General features: G+C 33.2%; 1 protein-coding gene across 1 annotated transcript; it reads right to left on the reverse strand.

Annotated features, from left to right (window-relative positions):
- Positions 1–2,200: 2,200 nt before the first annotated feature.
- Positions 2,201–14,014, reverse strand: LOC107456263 (dual specificity protein phosphatase 3). Its single transcript, XM_043045945.3, has 4 exons — positions 13,735–14,014; positions 10,743–11,014; positions 6,789–7,018; positions 2,201–4,730 (listed from the first exon to the last, which is right to left on the reverse strand). Exons 1-4 carry the CDS (start codon positions 13,804–13,806, stop codon positions 4,525–4,527), a joined length of 780 nt encoding a protein of 259 aa, XP_042901879.2. The 5' UTR covers positions 13,807–14,014; the 3' UTR covers positions 2,201–4,524.
- Positions 14,015–22,586: the final 8,572 nt, after the last annotated feature.

Raw genomic sequence — 22,586 nt, forward strand, 5'->3', positions numbered from 1 at the left:
TAGACCAATGATCGCTAAACCATCGATCAGTAGCTAACGGGGAAATATTCGGTAGATGACTTTAACGTTTCGATTAACTAACCTTGATTCCTCTACTGTAATATATATTTCAATTTACAGAAATGGTAGAAGGATTTAGGTTAGTCACTTTTATCCTGCGATTAAAACTAATTTTACAAGATACAATAAACTACGCAATGAGTACTCATTCCTAATATTGAGATTTATATATTTAATGAATAATTCATACCGCACAAACGCGTAACTGTAGCAAGAGGGGAGATATAGATGCTGAAACTCCTATCTGCAATAAAGAGGATCACACATGCGTAATCCAAATTAAACCATATAACATCAAATGTTATATATAAATAGTATACGACTGTTTAATTATAGTAAGACATTAAAACACTGCTGTGTAATTTTTTTTTTTACATTTCAAACGAAAACTTTTATGGTGATCGCTTTCTTACCTGCATATTTGTAAGAGCTGGAGATCTGAGGAAACTACGGCGTACAATTCTACGGCCCTCTACACCACTACTAAGGTGGTGGTGCTGCAGGAACTAAGCCCCTCGTCAACTTGGACAATTGTGTGCCTAGCACTGTGTAGTGTACGAATGTGTTTGTCTTCCAGCATAGAGGGGCGTGGTATCCCATGGTTGCAGAATCGGAATCCAGTTCGGAGGGGCAGGAGTTCAATCCTCGATTTCACTACAACCCACTAAGAACATGCAAAATACTTGCTAGTATAATCTGTAAACTCAGAAGTCCTGTGGTGGGTTATTGAGCCGTAACATGGATACAGGAATCTTGAGAAAAGTTCTTTCCCCTTCGGATCTATGTCTAAATTAAGGAAGTGGCCCGATAAAATTGTGGTGGCATGTCTTTTTATTACCCGCAGGAATGTTTTCATGATTGTCGCCAATAGCCCTATGCGCAACTCATGCGCGACGAAATTAAAATACCTACCTACCTTTTAGTGTAGAAAAATACATCTAGAACAATGGTTCATTTGCCTGTTCTATATATATATATATATATATATATATATATATATATATATATATATATATATATATATATATATATATATATATATATATATATATATATATATATATATATATATATATATATATATATATATATATATATATACATATATATATATATATATATGTGTGTATATATTGTTAAGGTGGTGTAAGCATGATGGTGTGGGGTTGTTTCTCGTCGTTTGGCCTGGCTCCGTTAGTTCTTGTGGTTGAGAACATGAACTCTGAGATGTATGTGGATATTCTGGACATTGCTCCACTCCTAACTTTATGGCAATATTTTTTGGGAAGGGCCATTTCTCTTCCAGCAGGATAACTGTTCGATTCACGCCTCGAGGCTTGCACAGACGTGGTTTGATGAAATGGGTGTTCAAAAACTAGACTGGCCTTTTCAGAGCCCTGATCTAAATCCCATAGAACACCTTTGGGTTGAATTAGAGCGCAGATCGACCCTCCTCATTGCAAGAAATCACCTAATTTGTTGTTGTTGTAGTTGAAGTTCATTTACATCACACTAGAGCTGCACAATGGGCTATTGGCGAAGGTTTAGGAAGAGAATGATCCGAAGTCAGGCCATCACAATTTCGATCCTCTGCAGAGGGGATGCCCCCCTTCGGTAGCCCGACGACTTGCACGCGAAGTCGAGCACTTTACGGTAGAACAGTTTAACGAGGACTAATACCGCACACCCTCGGTTTCTACGCAGACTGATCCAAGTGGTAACCCACCCGCACACTGACCGCAGCCGGTGATGCTTGACTTCGATGATCTGCTGGGAACCGTGTCTCAACGATCAGTTAACTGCGGGACTCATTTGTGATGGAAGCCCAGAAGAGAGGATGAAGCCACCTATCAAAAACTGGCGAAGAGTCTTCCCTGACGTATGCAGGCTGTCATCGATGCAAAAGGGGGACCAGCATCATATTAATATGCGCCTCCGGACGCTCAAGGCTCATACCACTGGGTGTTCTCATACTTTTGACCAGATAGTGTGTGTGTCTGTGTTTGTTTGTTCAGGGAATGTAAGTCTTTGTATCTGATTTCGTAACTCAATTGATAGTTAGCAATAATTAATTAGCATATTTTAGGTAGCCCCTGAAATCATTAAGATCATCCCAGACAAAAAAAAATAGATAAGTATGAAAACGAAAACTATTTATTTTTATTACATAAAACCTGTGATAAATAATGTTTTAAAATTATTAAATATAAGCTTGAGATCAAACAAACAAATTGGTTACTGTACCAACTTATTAAGAAAAAAAGATAAAAACAAACGAACAATAAATAAACATTTAAAAAGTTCTACTGTTATCACTTTTTGTTCAATAAATTTCCATCTGCATTCGTACAATATAAAAATTCATATAATATCAAAAATGTAACAAACGTAATGAACACATGGTGGAGATCAATAGTTGAAAGTAAAAATTTTCAGTTTTTGTGAACTCAGAACATTACACAGTACAAAAGACACATGTATTAAGAAATTAAAGGCAATTGTATAAAAATTTTACAAGAGCAATATATAAAACATAATTTTTTTTTACTGTAATATGATCAAATAAGTGTTTATAATTTTGATACATGATTGATATTAAAAGAAATTGTGATAAATTGCAATAATTTTAAACCCTAACACTGATGTTTTACCATAGCGAAATCTAAACTAACTATATTTTTATATAATAGTTTTCTTTCACTTTAGAATATCTTAAGCACCTTAATTACTTTTGAATGTATTTTTATAGTGTAGAAAAAAACTTACATTTATTTGTTCATTACTCTGACTTGTTATTCAAAAATTAAAAATATTTCTAGTTCATTTTTCAACTGTAAAAATTTATGTTAAATTTTAACATTTGTTTTTATTGCTTAATTTAAGGAAATTTGAAATTGCTTAAGTTAGACTCTTCTATGTTAAAAAACAAAACTAGTTTTTTTTTTACTTTTAAAATGTTTTAATCTGATACAAATTTTAAAAAATTGTATGTCTAAAATTTTGTGATATTTATTATTTCAAATCTATGGGCTCTTTTGGGTCTCCTGAAACAAAATTACACCTTAAAGGTGCCCTTCAAACAAAACAAAAAAAGGATTCTATTTCCTCCATGTTAACCTACAAATGAATTCTGATATCCGAATTTTGATGTCCGAAATTTTTGAATAATTTTTGTTTCATTTCATTCATTGAATTGCGTTCTATTGAACTTAGTTACCGAATTTTAAATTCAAAAATTGTAAATATTTTTTAAAATTTCCTCAAACCTTAAAGCTTCTTAAAATCCAAGTTTTAAAAATATATATACAATCTTACAATTTAAAAAGCAGTAACTAAGTTCAATAGATAAATAAATAAAGTGAGAAAGAAATACTTCAAAAATATTAATTATTTACTTAATAAAAAAAGAAAGCTTCGGACATTTAGGAAGTAAAATTCTTTTTCTCTCAAAAGAACGTTTAAAAAGGCAAATGCATGCTTTCATAAAAACTAGACAGGTTCAAAATCCTCAAAATTACATTTTTTTAAAACAAAAGGCCTGATGATTGGATTTGTTTTGAAACCAAAGTGCTGGTTCAGATATTGGTAACTTACTTGCGTAGATATGAAGGGAATTTTATAATAACAGTTCTTAATATAAATTTTTAGAATCCTTATCAAATATAAAGTTAAAAAAGTATGCTAATTGTTATTTAAACGAAGAAAAGAAAACATTATGAAAATCTATCTTACATATTCCTTTCTCTCTTAAATAAAAAAAAGGAAATCTTTCTCATTAGTGATGCCACGAATTTTAATAGCGTTTATATTCCTTCCTCTCTTAAATAAAAAATACGTCTTTCTCATTAGTGAGATCACGAATTTCAACAGCGTTTATATTCCTTCCTCTCTAAAAAAGACGTCTTTCTCACTAGTGATACCACGACTTTTCATTTTTATATTTCTGCCTCTTTTAAATAAAAAAAGACGTCTTTCTCACTAGTGATATCACGAATTTCAATAGCGTTTATATTCCTTCCTCTCTAAAAAAGACGTCTTTCTCACTAGCGATACCACGACTTTTCACTTTTATATTTCTGCCTCTTTTAAATAAAAAAAGACGTCTTTCTCATTAGTGATACCACGACTTTTCACTTTTATATTTCTGCCTCTTTTAAATAAAAAAAGACGTCTTTCTCACTAGTGATACCACGACTTTTCACTTTTATATTTCTGCCTCTTTTAAATAAAAAAAGACGTCTTTCTCATTAGTGATACCACGAATTTCAATAGAGTTTATATTCCTTCGTTTCTTAAATATTAGTTTTCGATTCCTAATGAGCTTATTTCAGTTTTGAGAAGGATTCTTAAAAAATACATATTAAGGATGGTCCTTACGAAACACCCAGTATCTGCTATCGATAAAAGGAGAATATCCCCCCAAATGATATTTAATTTACAAAATGTCACACTGTTCATTTATAATTAATCCATTGGATTATATTTTCGATTGAGTTTATCATTGAGATCACAGAGTTGTTGTAAAAATCCATCATTGGGAATGATTGCTCGATTTTTGCGAACCGACTTTACAGCTTCTTGCACTGTCAGTCCACGTTTCAGCATCAAGAAAGAACAGATGAGTGTAGCAGATCTGCTGATACCAGCTTGGCAATGCACCAAAACTTTGCCTATAAGACATGATATGCATTGTTATTATACTATGCTTGTTGAACACTCCTTTTAAGAACGGTGTGGCGAAAAAACGTGAAAAATCAATAAATCAGTACTGAATAACACTACAAAATCATGCACAAGTCAAACACCGAAATAACTAACATAAGAAAAATAATTCAAATTTTTTATATTTTTTATTATTATTTGTCCTTCTCGGTAGCTTTGCGTTATAAGATTTAGCGAAACTCGGTTAGCAGTTTGTTTTCAGTAGTTATCATTTCGTATGATGATATTGCTCCAAGCCAACTCATTGTTGTCAAAAATTTACAGCAATTCAGAGATTTTTTCTGGTACTTCTTTCAAAGCCCTTAATCTTAAGATACGTCTTAGCCATTTCAAACGCTCGTAAAAACTATCTTTCCACAGTATTATAAAGTTTTAAAAATATCTGGCTAACACAAGCATGAATTTAAAAAAACGTATAACGAGATCGAGAAAAAAATAAAAGAACGAGACAATTTTGGAATTTGTTGATTAATTTGAAAAGTTTTTTTTTCTCTTTGTGGTGTGCTGATGTTGTGTGAAATAAATACGTTTTTTTTATAAAATAAACTTTTCTTCAATATAGCTTGATTCGTTACAGTATCAATATCATAACTGCATAGTATGGATGCAGTTTTAATAGACACTAAAAATACTTAATATATATTTGGTACCAATTAAAACTGCATAAATTACCGTAATACCAGTAGTGAGTGCTACCAAAATTAATTAAACATCATTAGCGTCAAAAATAGCATGGCGAGGTTTTACTTTTCTCCTAAACAAAAAAAAATGGATACCATTTGTCCATCAATTTTGCTTTATAGTAACAAGCTTATTTTTTAGCTTCAATTAGGAAGTATTACCAAAATTAATTAAGCAACAGTGGTATTATTCATTATTTGGCAATTTTCAGCATTTCTCCTTCATGAATTAGTATCATTTTTCCATTACACTTACTTTTTAGAGCGTAGTTTATTTTTTTATTTCAATCAGTACCTATTACCATAACAATCAAACATAATTGGTGACAATAATAGTTTGGGTGATTTTTATGCTTCTCCTAAATGAATTAGTATCATTGCTTCATTAATTTTGCTTTTTAGGTACATAGCTTATTTTGTGGCTCAGTGGATAGAGCGGTCGCCTTTCAATGAGGTGAACCGGGTTCAAACCCCAGCGATGGCTGGTCGAATCAAATTCCACACCTGGCTCACCGATCACAGTGCTGGCGTAAAATATCCTCAGTGGTAGATGGAGCATGGGTAAGAGTCCTCTTGTCATCAAGCTTACCGTGGGTGGTTTTTGCGGTTTTTCTCCCCATGTAACACAAAGTTATTTCCATCAAAAAGTCCACCACGAAGGCAAATTTCTCTTAATAATTGATCCAAGAATTCCCTTGTCTTCTGGATTGGTTCAAAATTACAAAGCTGCGGATTTAAACATTAGTGGACGTAAATCCAAAAAAAAAAAATGAGTCGGCTGTTCAACTACGGTTATAACATAATAATAAATGCATTTAAACCACCTCTTTAATTGAATAAGGAAACTGAAATGTGATTGTTAGAATCATTTTCAAATTTCAGGAAGCAAACAAACTGGTTTCGGTGTTTTTTCACTTCTTTCTTGTTATTAATTCGTCAGATTTTAATAACCTTTTTTTTACTGAAATATTAGTTTTCAAGGTCGTGGTGTAGATAGCATACAAACCTACTCATAGAATAAATATACGTTAAATTGCACACAATTATACCTTATCAATAATATCCAACAAGAAAGAGGGACTTATTAAAAATATTCATCGACCACTGTTATGAATTTTAAGAAAAATCTGGAATGGCCCTATATCCAAAATAAAACTTTCATGTATGTAGTACACACATTCTAAGTTGTATGCTTCCATTATATTAAAAGCACAAATATTGCAGCTATCTGCCGGTATTAATTCAAATTGATGAATAGTAAGATTATCTTGCAAGTAAGTAAAAAAAACCTCTAATCTATGATAGTTGTGCTTTAAAAGTAAATACCTCCTGATTGTAAGGCTTCATCAATGAAGTTGGCAGCATCTTCAAAGTATGGATGAATTTTGAAAACTATGTTGTCAAAAGCCGGTACTCCCAGAAACTGGATTCCTGAATGCGTGTAGAAACCAGGCCACGTGTTGACGAGTCCACAATGTTTCTCTTTTCCTTGAGCTGCATTCAGAACATGTGTAATTCCCATACGTCTCAGCAATGAAGTGCAGAGAGCAGTTGGTCTGGATAATGAATAAATATTGGCATTTTTCAGAAAATTTTGATTCACATTCAACATAATTATTAATTGTTGAACATTTTAAATTCAATGATTAAAATATGATTTTTCGTGTTCACATAACGTTTTTTGAAACTCCAAAAATTACCAACTGTTGCTATCCACCGAATTCCCGATTAGAAGATAAAAATATGAAATCTCTCTTGAAGAGGAATTAAATTTGTGAAACTCACGGCAGTTGTTAGATTTGAAAAAAAGTATAAAAAAATCATGATATTGGGATAGAACTATTTATTGCAGAATGGTTCGGTGTAGAATGATGCATTGAAAAATAGTGCGTGGAGTCCCTCCGCGCGTAAGAAGTGAAACTTCGTAATGTGGAAATGAAAATAGGAAGGGGTAGAAATTGATTTTTAGAGAAATCATATTGTTTAAGACAAACTTTATTAACAATGCTTACAATTCACAATTGATAGCATCTTCTAATTATCATTTTCGAGTGGAGAAATATCCAAATCTATAATATTTACAATGGGATTATGATAACTAAAGTAAGATACGAAATGTTTGAGTTCTATTTTTTCAATATTTCTTGCAAAAACTGCATCAATGGTAGTTACCCCTTTGGTTGTTGGATCATTCCTACCATTTATCATTTCCAATCCAAATTTGTCTTTAAGGAAGGTTAATAATGTTTCAGCTTCAGGTAACGAGAAATTCACATTAAAATATCCTGCAAGGATCACAGGCCTCTCACAATAATCAATTTCTTCACCAGTAACGCCTGCCAGAGCTTGTGAACCTGCAGTGGATAGTGGCAATAAAGATTTTGCAATAAATAATTTAATATCCCTCATGGCTGCATTTGGTGAAATATAAATGGCAATTAGAAAAGAGAAAACCTAACAATCAACTGATATTCACAAGAGACGTTCCTTGACATAACCTTAAATCCGTCGCATTGTCTGTGGGATTGTTTTCACTCATTTTTTACAATTGTTATCCACTAAGTTTGAAAATAAAAAATACTGCCCTATTAAATTATATGTGTATCAAATCAAACTAAAATATTTATAGAAAAACAATACTTTTATTATTTTTATGCTAGTGAGAACCAAAACAATGTGAATGAGGGAAAACTGGATCCTACCACGTGATTTCCCGGCCAATAAAAATGTAGCGTTAAACGTTTAACGCAGCCTTGTTGGAAGTCGCATCAGAAGTATCACTTCAATAAAAGAGGCACATTTAATAAGAATCCAATTTAATAATTGTAAACCGAGAAAAAAATTATATTTACTGGTGTGATATCTGTTAGGTTTTCCAATATACCTTCCATTTCAATTCGTTGCCTGCCACACAACTGATACAGAATCAGAATTACTGTGAATGATTACAGTACCATCTGTAAATTCGCATAATGTTTTTTACTAAATTTTCGTTATCTAAAACCTCAAATTATTTCAACCAATCAGTGAACACATTAGTAGATAGAATCAATCACTTTAAAAACTGTGATACAAAGAATCAAGCAGTTTATATATGTATATTATTACAATTAATTATTAACAGAAAATATTGTAACAATTTGTGAAATTAATATATTGTCATTTCTTTTATTTTGTTTTTCAATATCTGAAGAATCAAGTCAAACAATCAAACTTTAACGATACGGAAACTATTAATCGTACATAACCTAGGTAAATCTCAGAAAACTCTCGAATTCGCATTTTAACGGATTATACTATTACCCTAGTTGATCTGCATATTATCAAGATATTGTACAATATTTAACGGCTTTTGATCGTTAGCATGTATACAGTTAAGTTGGAGATTGTGGAAAGCAGCATAACTCAACCATTAGAGGGGTGTAAGCAGAAAAGGTAAATATGCATCTTTATTTTTATAATCACCATTTTTATAATTACCTTTATTATATTTTCACGAATATACTGATTTGCCAAAACCATGGTAACGAAATTGGAAAAATCGCAAAATCTTCATTCGCTTAATATGTTGACAAAGAGTTTAATTCAATCTTTCCTCTTCCCGATAACTGCTACCAGAGTACAGAAATATTTTCGTTTTTTCTCACGTAAACATTTATTTGTTTCTCGTGTAAACTGGTCCTAATGTACATAAATTTTTGACTTAATATTTTACAAAATTTTGAAAAACGTATATTACGAGGCTGTCGTTTCTGCTAGGATTGCAAATATGCCATTGCTTCAGTCATCACCGTAATTGATATTTTCAAAATCCATGACCAAAAAGAAGTGATAAAAATTTTCCCATTAGGTGGTGAAAATTAATATTTAAGGAAAGAAAAAAAAGTGCTGTCAATATCTGATGAATAATTATCGAGGGAGGCGGAATTAAAATTGCTAAAAATCGGTATGACTTCGGGAGAAAACTTGAAAGAGTTTCTAATAATCAACTTTCCTCTGTATAATTTTTCAGGTTCAATCAAATCACGTTCGTTTTGATCACATCTTTCTCTTTATAACTCACTAGGCTACACAACATATTTCTTTTTATTTTAAATATTAATTTGCGACCCTAAATACAAATATTTCTCTGCTTTCAAATTTGAGAAATATTTCAAACATATTGAGAAATATTAGGCTTATTATGGAAGGTGCATATTATAAAACATCCAATGAATAAAAGGGTTGTCCAAATAAAAAGTAAACACGCGTAATAGCGTCAGAAATACAGTAACGTTTTAAGTGCCTACTATACACGGATATTTCTTAAGTTTAGCATAATAAAACACTGACTGTGTATATTATGCTAACTGTATATTATGCTTATGTACTGTAACTGATTAACCACTTTGTCTGCCAGCAAAGTGAATAAAAATTCATGGACAAAATAAAGCTGTATAAATTAAGAGTTTAAAATTAAGCATAATATGAAGATTTATCCCAGATGATAAAATGGTTTTAATGACTTCAGACAACTATGCAGAAATTATTCTGATTAAAGGCACAGAGAAATCACCTAACACTAAAAATCATTCTACTTAATATTTATCGATTCTGGACACATCATTCTTAGCACAACTTTACATTCCCTTTAAATGCTCTCATGAGAACTGGTTGACAAACTACACACAGTCTACGAAGCATCTGCCTCAATAATGGTGCCGAAATCACTACCATATTTCAGGAGCTGTCACAAGTGTCCACTCAGAATTTGCACAACACTTTTAAATAAAAATCATAAACGAGTGTACAGGGTGATTTTTTTAAGTTGTGAAATAACAATTTTGTAACAAAAAAAACTGATCTAAAAAAACTAATTTTCAACAGCAATGGGAAATTTTTTGGCATAGTAAAGAAAAACTTAAAATCTCACCGATAGATGGCGATGTAAGCTAACAGAAACTAAGGATATCCTCAATGCATGATCCGTCAATAGTACAGTTATTGCAAGTATATCCTCCGAATAATTGAACACGAGGTGCGTAAGCTTCATGTTTTTATGACTACTGTGTGTATATCCTGCGCAAGCTCGTCTCCTGACTTTACTGCACATACAGTGCCATCTATCAGTGTGATTTTAAGTTTTATTAATTACTCTTAAAAAACTTATTGTTTTGAAAGCATACTGTCTAAATTTCTGTTCTTTTAGATCAGTGGTTCTTGGTTACAAGGTTTTAATTTGGCAACTTAAAATGAACACCCTGTACATAAGAGATATCAATGTAAGTGTATCCAACTTACGCATCACTCAAATATATATTGGGATAGACTTCGTTCCAGGGGTCGGTGGGCAGTTCATAGTAACCTGCAGGTTCTCGGATGATATCCAGAAGATCATTAATAGTGCAGAGAGGAATTTCTTTTCTGGTCAGATGAGAGTGGGCGTATGTGACAGGAAAATAATCTTCTCGGTCGATCGGCTTAGAACTCAAGAAAGACAAGGAGAGGGGTCGAGGTTGTCGTTCTTTTCGAAGAGTACTGAATCGTGGAAGAGGAGATCGTCTTCGGAGCAGCTGATGACAAAAATTTTTAAAATGTACAGTATATGTCACTGCGAAAGACCGAATTTGGTGATTGTCAACTTTCACAACAATCACATCGTCAATTCAGTACCTTAGCAACAAAATAACTTGGGCCCTCATTGGACCAATATTCACGAATATTGGACCAATAAGGGTTCAAAAGGCCGTTATTTTTTCGATATTGGTCCTATAAAGAATTGTCCGATTCATTAGATATTTTACAGCCACTTTACAACCAATATAGGCTCTATATTGGCCACATAAAGGCTGATATTGGCCCTATATAGGAACAATATTAAAAGTCTAGGCATCCCAATATTGGTCCCACGGTGCGTGTTCATACAGGACCCATATTGAGCCAAACTGGAGTCAAGATAAAATTGTTGCTAGGGTAGATATCCGAAATATATGCTAGATCAGACTTTATATTAATTTATTCATTAATATTTTAATATTTATTCGATGCTTTAATGTATGATTAAGATAGATTACGAAAAATCAGTCTTGGGAATACCGTGCAAGTCTGGGGATAATAACCGGTATTCTCTACCTTAATGTTTTTATATAAAGTTTAAAAATCTTTGTACTGTATACACCTGTCCTGTATGCCTTACACTGATTTTCTTAAGGTTAAGTGCCACTTCCCTGTATATATTTGCATTGTATTTCTAACAATGATGCTTTTCCTTATCTATTTTATTCGGGGAGTAAAGTATTAAATAAATATAAAAATATCAATGAATATATTAGTATCAAATCGGCTGTAATAAATATTTCGGATATTCACCAATCGACTATGTGATTGTTGACAATCACAGGTAAAAGTATACATTCACCAGATTTTGGTCATTTACACTGTAACATATAAAAATTTAATAACAAGACTTACAAGAGAACAGAATTCAAGCAAAATTGTATTTACAATTACAATTTAAATTAAATTGTATATGTTAGTTACCCTCTCTATATGAAATACAACATAGAATGCCAGTTATTTTATAACCGTCGTTGAACAGCCGACCCAATTTTATGGGTTTACGACTACTAATGTTCAACTCCGTAGCCTTGTAATTTTGAACCCAATTTAGAAGACAAGGGAACTCCTGGATCGAGCATTGGGAGAAATTTGCCTTCGTGGAGGACTTTTTGAGGGAGCTAACCTGCATTTGCGTTACATGGAGAGGAAGACCACGAGAACCTCCCACGGTTAGCCTGGCGGCAAGGGGACTCTAAGCCATGATCCGTCTACCACTGAGGACATTTCACGTCAGCACTGTGATCTGTGCAAGCCAGATACGGAATTCGTATCGACCAGCCATCGCCGGGATCGAACCCCGGTTCACCTCATTGGAAGGTGAACACTCTATCCCCTGAGCCATAGCGGCTGTAAAGCCAGTTAGTGTAAAAAATGCTGTTCTTTTCAAAATCAAAGCATGAGACATGGAAGCATAAGTTATACAAGAAGTCAAGAGTTATATAGAATGCCAAGGCATTGTATAGAATGAGGAAATGTTAAGAAAGAGAGAGACAATGTATTAAATATAACAATTATTCTATACTTTTTCCTAGTCATTGCATAGAATAGCTTTATGTTCAATTAGTCATTTTATTGAATGCCTTGGCAATGTGCGAAACATTAATTGTTTCATACTTTGCTAGTTTGTTATTAATCATTCTACAGAATGCAAATACATAATGTGAAATATTTATCATTTCATAAATTGATGGTTGATTTAAGGCATTCTATAAAATGCCAGATTTCATACATAAACTGTAACATATATGAGGTCAGCCTCTATGAATGCGTTAATGTGTATATTTTAGAGGAAAAGAAGTAAACATTTCGGATTAAATAATATTTACAAATACATTAAAATTAAAAATACTTATGAATTTTTTTAAATAAAAATCAAAAGCACCATCATCGTTGTTTCGGATGTTCAACTTTATGTTACAATTTGTTTCGGCGTGAGAACTTTAAAAATTTAAAAATACGGAGATGTGTAAAAAAATGTACGAAGTTTATGGTGGAATAAAAAAAATTAACTTTTGATAATTATTTTGAGAATAATTAACCGTTAAATTTGTGTTAAAAAGTACCATGAAAGCTACTCTGCAGACCACAATAATGCAAGTACGTAATTGAAATATGATGTGCTTAAAGGGTCATTTTTGTTTATGAACTTGTTCGAAATTTGTTTAAAAGCTGTTCAATTTGTTCAAAAACCATTTCAGTTTTAATATTTTTGTACGAATTTTCTCTCATTTATTTTGCTTAAAGCTACATTTTGTTTTGCTATACAGGAACTTTAAAATCCAGAAACGTGAAAATTTAAAAAATAAGAAGAGTAGAAAACTGTCCAAGGAGCATGTTTAGCTTAGGAGCAAGGATTCGATGTTTAGCTCAAGAATTATCATTTGTTAAACTTGTTATAAAAAAAAATAGGCAGAATGATTTACAGCTAGATGAAATGCAACAAACAGATTTGAAGTTTGACGTACTGAAAATAAAATAAGTGTCCTTCCTTTTTTTTTTCCTCCAAATTCCTATTTGTTCGAAAGTTGTTGCTATGTAAGGTTATTTTTCCGCCATTTTTTTTCTTTAACAATGCTTATTTATCAATTGTTTTTGAAAAATGTATTAGCCACTCTCGAGATCTTCATTTATAAGCTCGAGATAAAAAGCAACGAAAAATAATACATATACGTACCACTGGTGAACTACCACATCGCGATGATAAATAATCACTTTTTGGTACATATCTGTCTAAATACGCAGTCATTTTCACTAAAGAATTGTATCAAACCTTCGACTCAAATGCGATTGTGCGAGCAGCACTGAAGCTGCCGAGGTGGTTATGTCAAACGGCGACGGAAAACAGCAGTTGACATAAGGTGGTTTGGAATGATTCACCAATCCGATGTTCTTTCCATTTAAACCCTAAGAAAAAAGATTCAGTGCACTTTTCTATCTGGCATTTAGCCCCATTCTAAGAATATATATTACGGCGAGAAGTGTTACATAAAAACGCGGCATTAAAAAGAAGAAAAAGAAAGAAAAGAAAACGAATCATCGAGGTGTTTACTTGTTTCTCTTTTCTGTCTCCCTCGTGTTCCAAAGTTTTCCGACACGAATATTTTCTTTCTTGCTTAATCAAAACGAGTATGAGAGAGCCATCGTATTTTTAGAGAGAGTGGTTGAGCAATGTCGCCATTTATGCCAACAATTTCATCACTTAGAATCCGTAAAATGCTGAGCTTGGAAGTTAATCGCTTAAATGTAGTAATTAGAATTGTTGCATAATCTTAATAAAGCTCAAGTAATTGTTGGTGCATTCTGCAGCCCATTCGCTATCTGCTCTGTTATTCATTTTATTTATTTATTTATTAATTTATTTATTTTATGTATTTATTTTATTTATTTATTTTATTTATTTATTTTATTTATTTATTTTATTTATTTATTTTATTTATTTATTTTATTTATTTATTTTATTTATTTATTTTTTTTATTTATTTTATTTATTTATTTTACTTATTTATTTTATTTATACCATTTTATTTGTCATAAATTAAAATATGAAAATTTGATAGCAAGTTTCAAATCCATTACTCACCACTTAATTTTTTAGGGAGCAGCACATGCCTGAGTTAAAAACTTTAAATCAGATAAAGGTGCGCAATTTCGTAATACTTTATATATAATTACTTAACTTTAATTTAACATTAAATTACATTACTTTAAAATAACATCTACTTTAAAGTTACATTAACATTTCATTAACGTTTATATCAACATTATATTGACGCTAACATTACATCATTAACGTTGCAATAATATTACATAAATATGACATAAACATTGCGCTAACATTACATTAACATAATATTATCAGCAAAATCTTGTACGTATAAATTTTATAAAAGCCTGCGCTGCTTGCTTGCTTTTGTTCAAGGTATTCCAATAAGCTAACTCAACAAGAACTCAACAAGAAGGTAACTATGAATTGAATGGTTTTAAGAATAGACTAATCATTCATAGTTTTCCCAAATAGTCAACTCATCAAAGGGTTTATGTTAGCTTTTTATGCTATTTCCCCAATTTTAGTACACAACAGATTACACTGTTTCCTCAATTTAGTATAAAGAACATATAACAAATTGACCTTAAATAAGTTTATTCAAATAATTGTTTTTTCGTAAATATTTAAATAATAATAAATCATGGTTTCTTAGATTTCAATTTCTTTTTATTTAGCAGTGTGGCTGAGCTAAGCAAATAAAATTAAAAATATTTAATAAGAGTAAAGGTACTTATATCTTCCATTTATGGGAATTCGATAAATTCACATAAACAAAAAGCAATACACAGTTAAGTAAAAAAAAAAAAAGTAAAATACCAGTTTCCTTGCTTTTTTTTGAAAAAAATAATTGCCAAAATTTAAAGTATTGAATCATAATCAAGGATATTTAGAAAACGTATAATCGAGACAAATTACACTGCTCCAAACAGTTAAAGGATATTGTAAATCTTGTATAAAATAATAGTATAAGCAATTTTTTTTCATTTTTTTTCTGCATAAAATGGAAGAAGAGAGTCACAAATGCAAATTTTTCTTATTTTCAACTTTCGCAGTACGAAAATTTTGAGTTTGACGTCAAAGACGGCGCTTTGGAAGCAACGAATTTGATTTGGCTTTCAACTTAATGTAAGACAAAGCGGAAAAGAATGATCGACATTCAGTGATTGCGTTGTTTCGATGAGTGCGTTATCTCAGCAAAGTCATTATCAACCAAATCAGAAGCTTGGAGAGTTGTTCGCCGGTTAGGGGGAGGGGGCAAACATAAGCCGACGTAGCAGACGCCATTGGAGTTTCACAAAGTGTGATTTAGAGCAGTGGTGCGCAAACTTTTTTCGACTGCGACCCCTTTAGTAGAGAGAAAATTTTTGGCGACCCCTAGAGATAAATGTTCACAAATAAGATGTATATTTCGCGCATTTCTTTCGTTTCATCGAATAAAAACATCATATTTGACTCATATTAATTTTATTATAATTTTAAGAAAATACTTTTTGTATAACACAAAAATCAGTAAATTGCCCTTTAATGAGATGTATGTGGCTGCAAGTTTCTAATGATCTCATCCATGTTTGGATGTATGTTGCTAATTGCAATTCGCATATCATCTTCAGGGTTTAAACGCGAGCGGTATTTAGTTTTTATTGAAACTAGTTTGCTAAATCCAGTTTCACATAAATACGTTGATGCAAATTGTATTAACACTCCGATGGCATTCTTGCATAAAATGGGATATTGCTTTTCCACGGATAGCCAAAATTTTTGTCAAGGCTGAGTCTTAAATTGATTTCGAAGAGTATAATCACTAATTAGATCTATCAATTGCTCTTTCTCACTAATTTGAAGAGTTGAACTGCATATGTCAAAGGAAAATGGATCACGAATCCAACCAAGATCGTTTTCAGGAAAATCCTCGAATCTTCTCGAAAATTTTTTCTTTAACTTTTCAATGCGATTGGAAATGATGTTTTTAAATGTAAATATATCTATATTATTTTCCTTGATAAAATCGTTAAAGCAAGGGAACATGGTGTTGTTTTTATTCAGTTCAGTTTGCCAGAGACTAAGCTTATTCTTAAAAGCTTGAATTTTACTGGCTGCAGTTATGATAGTTGAATTCTCACCCTGCAAGCTCAAATTTAAGTCGTTAAGATTTTTCGAAAATATCAACTAAATAGCTCAGCTTCCCTAGCCAAACTTCATTGATGTAATAACTTGCCAATCTATGTTTCTTTTCGATTAAAAACATGTACACTTCATTTCTCAAATCAAATATCCGTCGTAGTATTTTCACACGTAAAAGCCATCTGACTTCGGTGTGTAACAGTAATCTCTCATACGTTGAGCCCATCTCATTGCAAAGTATTGAAAAGAGACGGCTGTTGTGGCTGTTGCATTTAATGTACACTCATGGACAAAAAAATTAGCGCACCAAGAAGGAGTCGTCAAAATGAAACAAAATTTTACATACGTAATGACTACTTTGATATAAGTAAATGATTAGAAAATCAAAGAAAAAGGATAATTTATTTCAGAGATAAAGGCAAAAGAACGGAGGAGTTAATACCCCGTTGGACACCCTCTAGCGCGAATGCATGATACGATACGATCGGACATTGAGGCATCTAAGTTCTGTATGATGTCTTGAGACATTTCGTTCCATATTTGCTGTAACCTTCCCTCTAGTTCGTTCAAACTTGTGGGATGCCCATCTCGCCATCCCAAATAATCCCAGATATTCCCGATGGGAGACAAATCTGGGGATCGGGCAGGTCAAGGAAGGGTAGTAACAGTACGGACACAGTCTTGTGACACCCTTGCCGTATGAGGCCGAACATTGTCTTGTTGAAAAATGGCTCCTGGGAGCCGTTACATGAGTGGCAACACATGCGGTTGCAGGATTTCATGGACATACCGCCGGGCTGTCATGGTGCCACCGAACAATACTAGGGGCCCCTGTGTCTTCTCGAACCATACGAAGGCGCCTGGCTGAAGGACAGTTGGTATCGCAGCGCCCATTGCGTGTGCTGCCCATGACGCCCGCCTATCGACACCTCCGTTTAGAGTTTGACCGCGCACGAGGAAACTGAATTGCAGCGGAATGGAACAAGGTCGTCTTTAGCGACGAATCCAGATTCAATCTCAGCAGTGATGACAATCGTGTTCGTGTGTGGAGACCCCGTGGTGAACGCCTCAATCCTGCCTTTGCTGTACAGCGACACATCGCTCCCACAGCTGGTTAGATTGCAGGGGGTGCCATTGCCTACAATACACGGTCACCCCTAGTATTATTCCGTGGCACCATGACAGCCCAGCGGTATGTCCATGAAATGCTACGGCTCCCAGGAACCATTTTTCAACAAGACAATGCTCGGCCTCATACGGCAAGGGTGTCACAAGACTGTCTCCGTACTGTTACCTGCCCGTTCCCCAGATTTGTCTCCAATCGAGCTAATCTGGGATCATTTGGGACGGCGAATTGGGCATCCCACGAGTTTGAACGAACTAGAGGCAAGGTTATAGCAAATATGGAGCGAAATGTCTCAAGACATCATATAGAACTTAGATGCCTCAATGCCTGATCGTATCACATCGTGCATTTGCGCTAGAGGGGGTCCAACGGGGTATTAACTCCTCCGTTCTTTTGCCTTTATCTCTGAAATAAATTATCCTTTTTCTTTGATTTTCTAATCATTTACTTATATCAAAGTAGTCATTACGTATGTAAAATTTTGTTTAATTTAGACGACTCCTTCTTGGTGCGCTTAATTTTTTTGTCCATGAGTGTAGTTAATTGAACTAACAGCGTCTTGTAATACGTTGTGCAACTCTTTATCCATATCTTTTGCAACAAGAGCTTGCCGATGAATCATACAGTGATTAAATACCATATGGGGCGCCACCTTCTGAATTAAGCCTCTGAGCCCTTTATTCGAACCTGTTAATGCTGCAGCACCATCAGAAAGAGTTGACAGCATGAAATTGCAATTAAACAGGGAGTGACGGCGCTTCACTCTTTATATGCACACTGTATGATATGCAGCATGCAGGGATAATGCATTTCATAAAAATTTGGTGACCCCCAAAAAACTTCTGGCGATCCCCACAGGGGTCGCGACCCCTAGTTTGCGCACTACTGATTTAGAGGATCTGGAATCGTTCTTTGGAGACTTGAAATGCAGGTCGAAGATCAGGGTAAGGGCGTAGACGATAAACAACGCCCAAATGAAGACCATTACTTAACTCTAACGGATCGGAGACATCGAAATATGAATGCCACTCTTCTCCAACAACACTTTCATTCAGCTACTGGCACCACAGTTTCGACCCAAACTGTCTAAAACTTACTTCACGCTGTAGGTCTGCATGTTCGCCGACTACAACGCATGTGTCATGTTAACAGCAAGGCATCGTCGCTTTCGCAGGGGGGGGGGGCAACCAGGGCCGGATTACCCATTAGGCCAAACTAGGCCATGGCCTGGGTCCCCAAATGATAAGGGGTTCCCTTAAAATGGATTTTTTGAAAATAAGTTTGAAAAAATTAGGAAAGGCAATGATTTTTCAAAATGTTATGATTATTTTTTAGTTCTAATTTAATAAAAGAAAGTAAAATTTAGTTTATTATTATTTATTTTAATTTTACATATACTTTCTTAAATGAAAAGAAATATAAATATTTTTATATTTGAATAAATAAAAAATATACGAGAAAAAAATTTAATCTAAGGGCCCCAAGAATATGAATGGCCTAGGGCCTCGCGTACGCTTAATCCTCCCCTGAGGGCAACAGAGCATGTGAACTGGAGGAGAAATGAATGGGGGCAATATTCTTTTCTCTGAAGAGTCCCGTTTTTCTGTTCATCCTGATAATAGGCATGTTTTCATCTGGAGTGAAAGTGGCACTCGAAACAATTCTGCGTTCGTCCACGAAAGTGTTAGATTTGGAGGTGGAAGAGTCTATGCTGATATCTCAACTTATGGGAGAACCTATCTCCATATCATTCGAAATTTGAGCTCTGACAGGTCGCAAATATAGGACTGAGATCTATAGTAGTCCAACGGCAAGGGGCTCTAACTCATGATCCGTCTACCAGTGAGGATATCTTGAGTCAGCACTGTGGTCGCTGCAAGCCAGATGGGGAATTCGTATCTACCAGCCATCGCTGGGATTCGAACCCAGTTAACCTCACTGGAAGGCAAATGCTCTATTCCCTGAGCCATCATGGCTCATGTTCAAGCAATTGAAACATTTTCAAATTGAAGCTAATAATAATACCTGTGGGTGAATATTTTTTATCAATCATATTATCAATTGCATGCGCATTTGATACCTCAGGGATGTTTGCCAGAGCGCCACCATTTTGCAGCTCTAGTGCGACGGACGTAAATAAAGTAGTGATATTTTATTATTTTGAACTAAATTTATGAAGTTATTATTTAACCACGACTAGATGACGGGTGGCGGGAAAGCTTAGCAGAAGAGTCTTTTTGTAAGAATTCTAAATTTGCATGCAATTTTGATTCTTCGATTCACTACGATTGAAAGCTCTTTAAAGAAGTTAAAATGTCGTTCATTTCTTTCCCAGAATACCCTAAATAAGGAGTCTATATTCACTTCACCCCGATACTCTTTCACCACGATTTTTTCTTCTTTCCCTGAATAACTGGAATGAAGTCTTTCTGACCGCTTAACTCTCATACGCCAACCCGTGATGGAAGACCTTTAGCTGCAATCGTTTGATTATTGTTTTTATTTTAGTTCCATAAAAGACTCAAATCTTTGTTCATTAAGAATGCCGTATATTAATGAAGACAGAGGTGCAATTTCGTAAAGTAAACTAAAATTTATTTTGAATATTTTCATTTCTCACCATTGAACTATTTTAATAATATAATTTATATATTTTTGAAATTTAATTAATTTTAATAATATATAATTAATTTATATAATTATTTATATATAATCTATATAATTGTTGAATAATTTTTTTTTATAAGTGCTAAATAAAATACACATTTATATAGATAGTGTCCCTCAGTGGACTGCTCGTTAAGACCGAAGATCACCGAAGTCAAGCATCACTAGCTGCAATCAGTGTGCGGGTGGGTGACCACTTGGGTCAGTCTGCATAGGGACCGAGGGTGTGCGGTATTGATCCTCGTTAAATTGTTCAACCGTAAAGCTCTCGTCTTCACGTGTAGGTCGTCGGGCTACCACCCCCTCTGCAGATGAACAAAATTGTGATGGCGTGTCTTTTCGAATCTTCCTCAGGGATGTTTCCCAGACCGTCGCCAATAGCCCTTTGTGCAGCCTTAGTGAGACGTAACTGAACTACAACTATATAGACAGTATTCACCATTAATCTTTTTAAACTAATAGAAGAATAAATGCGAAAAAGCGTTATTAATGTAGATTTTTTTTCCTCTGTTTATAGCGGAATTTGTCATATGATGGAATGAAATAAACAAGAGTAGATAGATATCTGAAGCATGTGTATAACAAAACACTTTTCTAAAATAGAATGTTTCGATTTCATTAGAAAATTTTATATTTCTACATAAATACACAATGTGTTAAAATTTAAAATACTTACATAAATTAATGCAATCCTATATTTATCCATAATCTTTAGTTTTCTATTATACTACAAATATAAATCTACAGGTGGAATTAGGAAAAAGTAACAATTTATTGTAAACCTTGTAGTCTCTACTATTCAAATTTACAGTACCAATTTTGAATTTCCTTTCACTGTTAAGGAAAGGTGCAGTGGCCCGTTGTGATAGAAAAAAAAACAAAAAAGCGTCGTTCTCAAAGCACTTACTCGGTAAACACGTGATATTTTGACGGCAGTTGTATTGCAGAAAGTCTGTAAACAGACATCAAGACTGCGTTGCATTGGCTTACACAGCTTTAGGTGCACCTTCCAGCAATATTTAAAAATGCGCCCTAGTTTAGACTAATCACAACTTTTTTTTAACAATTTTAATAGGAAACAACAACACAATGAAGAGACATTCGTTCATTCATAAATATTCATTTCATTTTAATTTATATATTTTAATTTTAATACTTTAATGCTAATTAACAAGAAATTAATAATTGCGATGGATATGTGGAATTTAGAAAAAGTACTAAATTGAAACACTTACCGACTTAACACATTAAAATGAAGTTAATATTAAAAATATTAGGAAATAGCTCACTATCTTACAATAGTTAGAGGGCGTTATTTACGCCATTGCTGCTATGCACTATTGCTAGACTTCAGTTGTAGCACTATTTGCAGGAAGTGGCTGAGTTTTCGCAGAATTTTCCTCATTTGAAAAATAAGTAAATAAAATTTTAGTTGAATCTAAAGTGTGCATAACGAATAGCGTGCATAAATGCTTTACAAAAATGCTAAATAAAAGTTAATTTTTTCAGAAGGTAAAAGAATTTTAAAGTTAATTGAAATCAAGACTACTAACCTAGAGATCTTGGATTCGATTTCCAGAGGTCATACGGAAACATTTAATTTGCAGTATCTTTTAAAGCATATTTTAATCTTATAATTCAAGTATTAACACTTTTTTTATATTTATAATATTTATTGCAAATTTCCTTACTTATATATTAGAAAAATAAATTTATTTACATTTTTATTAAAAAAGAATATAAAATATTTCTAAATCAAACATTTTATATAGCTATGTTATTTGGTACTTGTGATGTATTTTAACATTGCATCAATAACTGTTAGGTATTTCTATTTAAACTTAATAAAATTAAACATAATTTACTTAAAATAAATATAAATAAAATAAAATAATGACCCCAATCTAACAAAACAACCCCAATACCCAATGGTAATACTTAAAATAACTTCGAGAAAAGCATAATTACAATTGTTGTTGAAATATTTAAATATTTCAACAAAGGTTTTAAGTAGCTTTAGTTACGTTAACTGTTTGACGAAAAGATATGGTAGTTACTTTATATT

The sequence above is a fragment of the Parasteatoda tepidariorum genome, chromosome 1, assembly GCF_982258835.1.
Source record: "Parasteatoda tepidariorum strain Cologne lab strain chromosome 1, Ptep-v5.0, whole genome shotgun sequence".
Taxonomy (NCBI): Eukaryota; Metazoa; Arthropoda; class Arachnida; order Araneae; family Theridiidae; genus Parasteatoda; species Parasteatoda tepidariorum.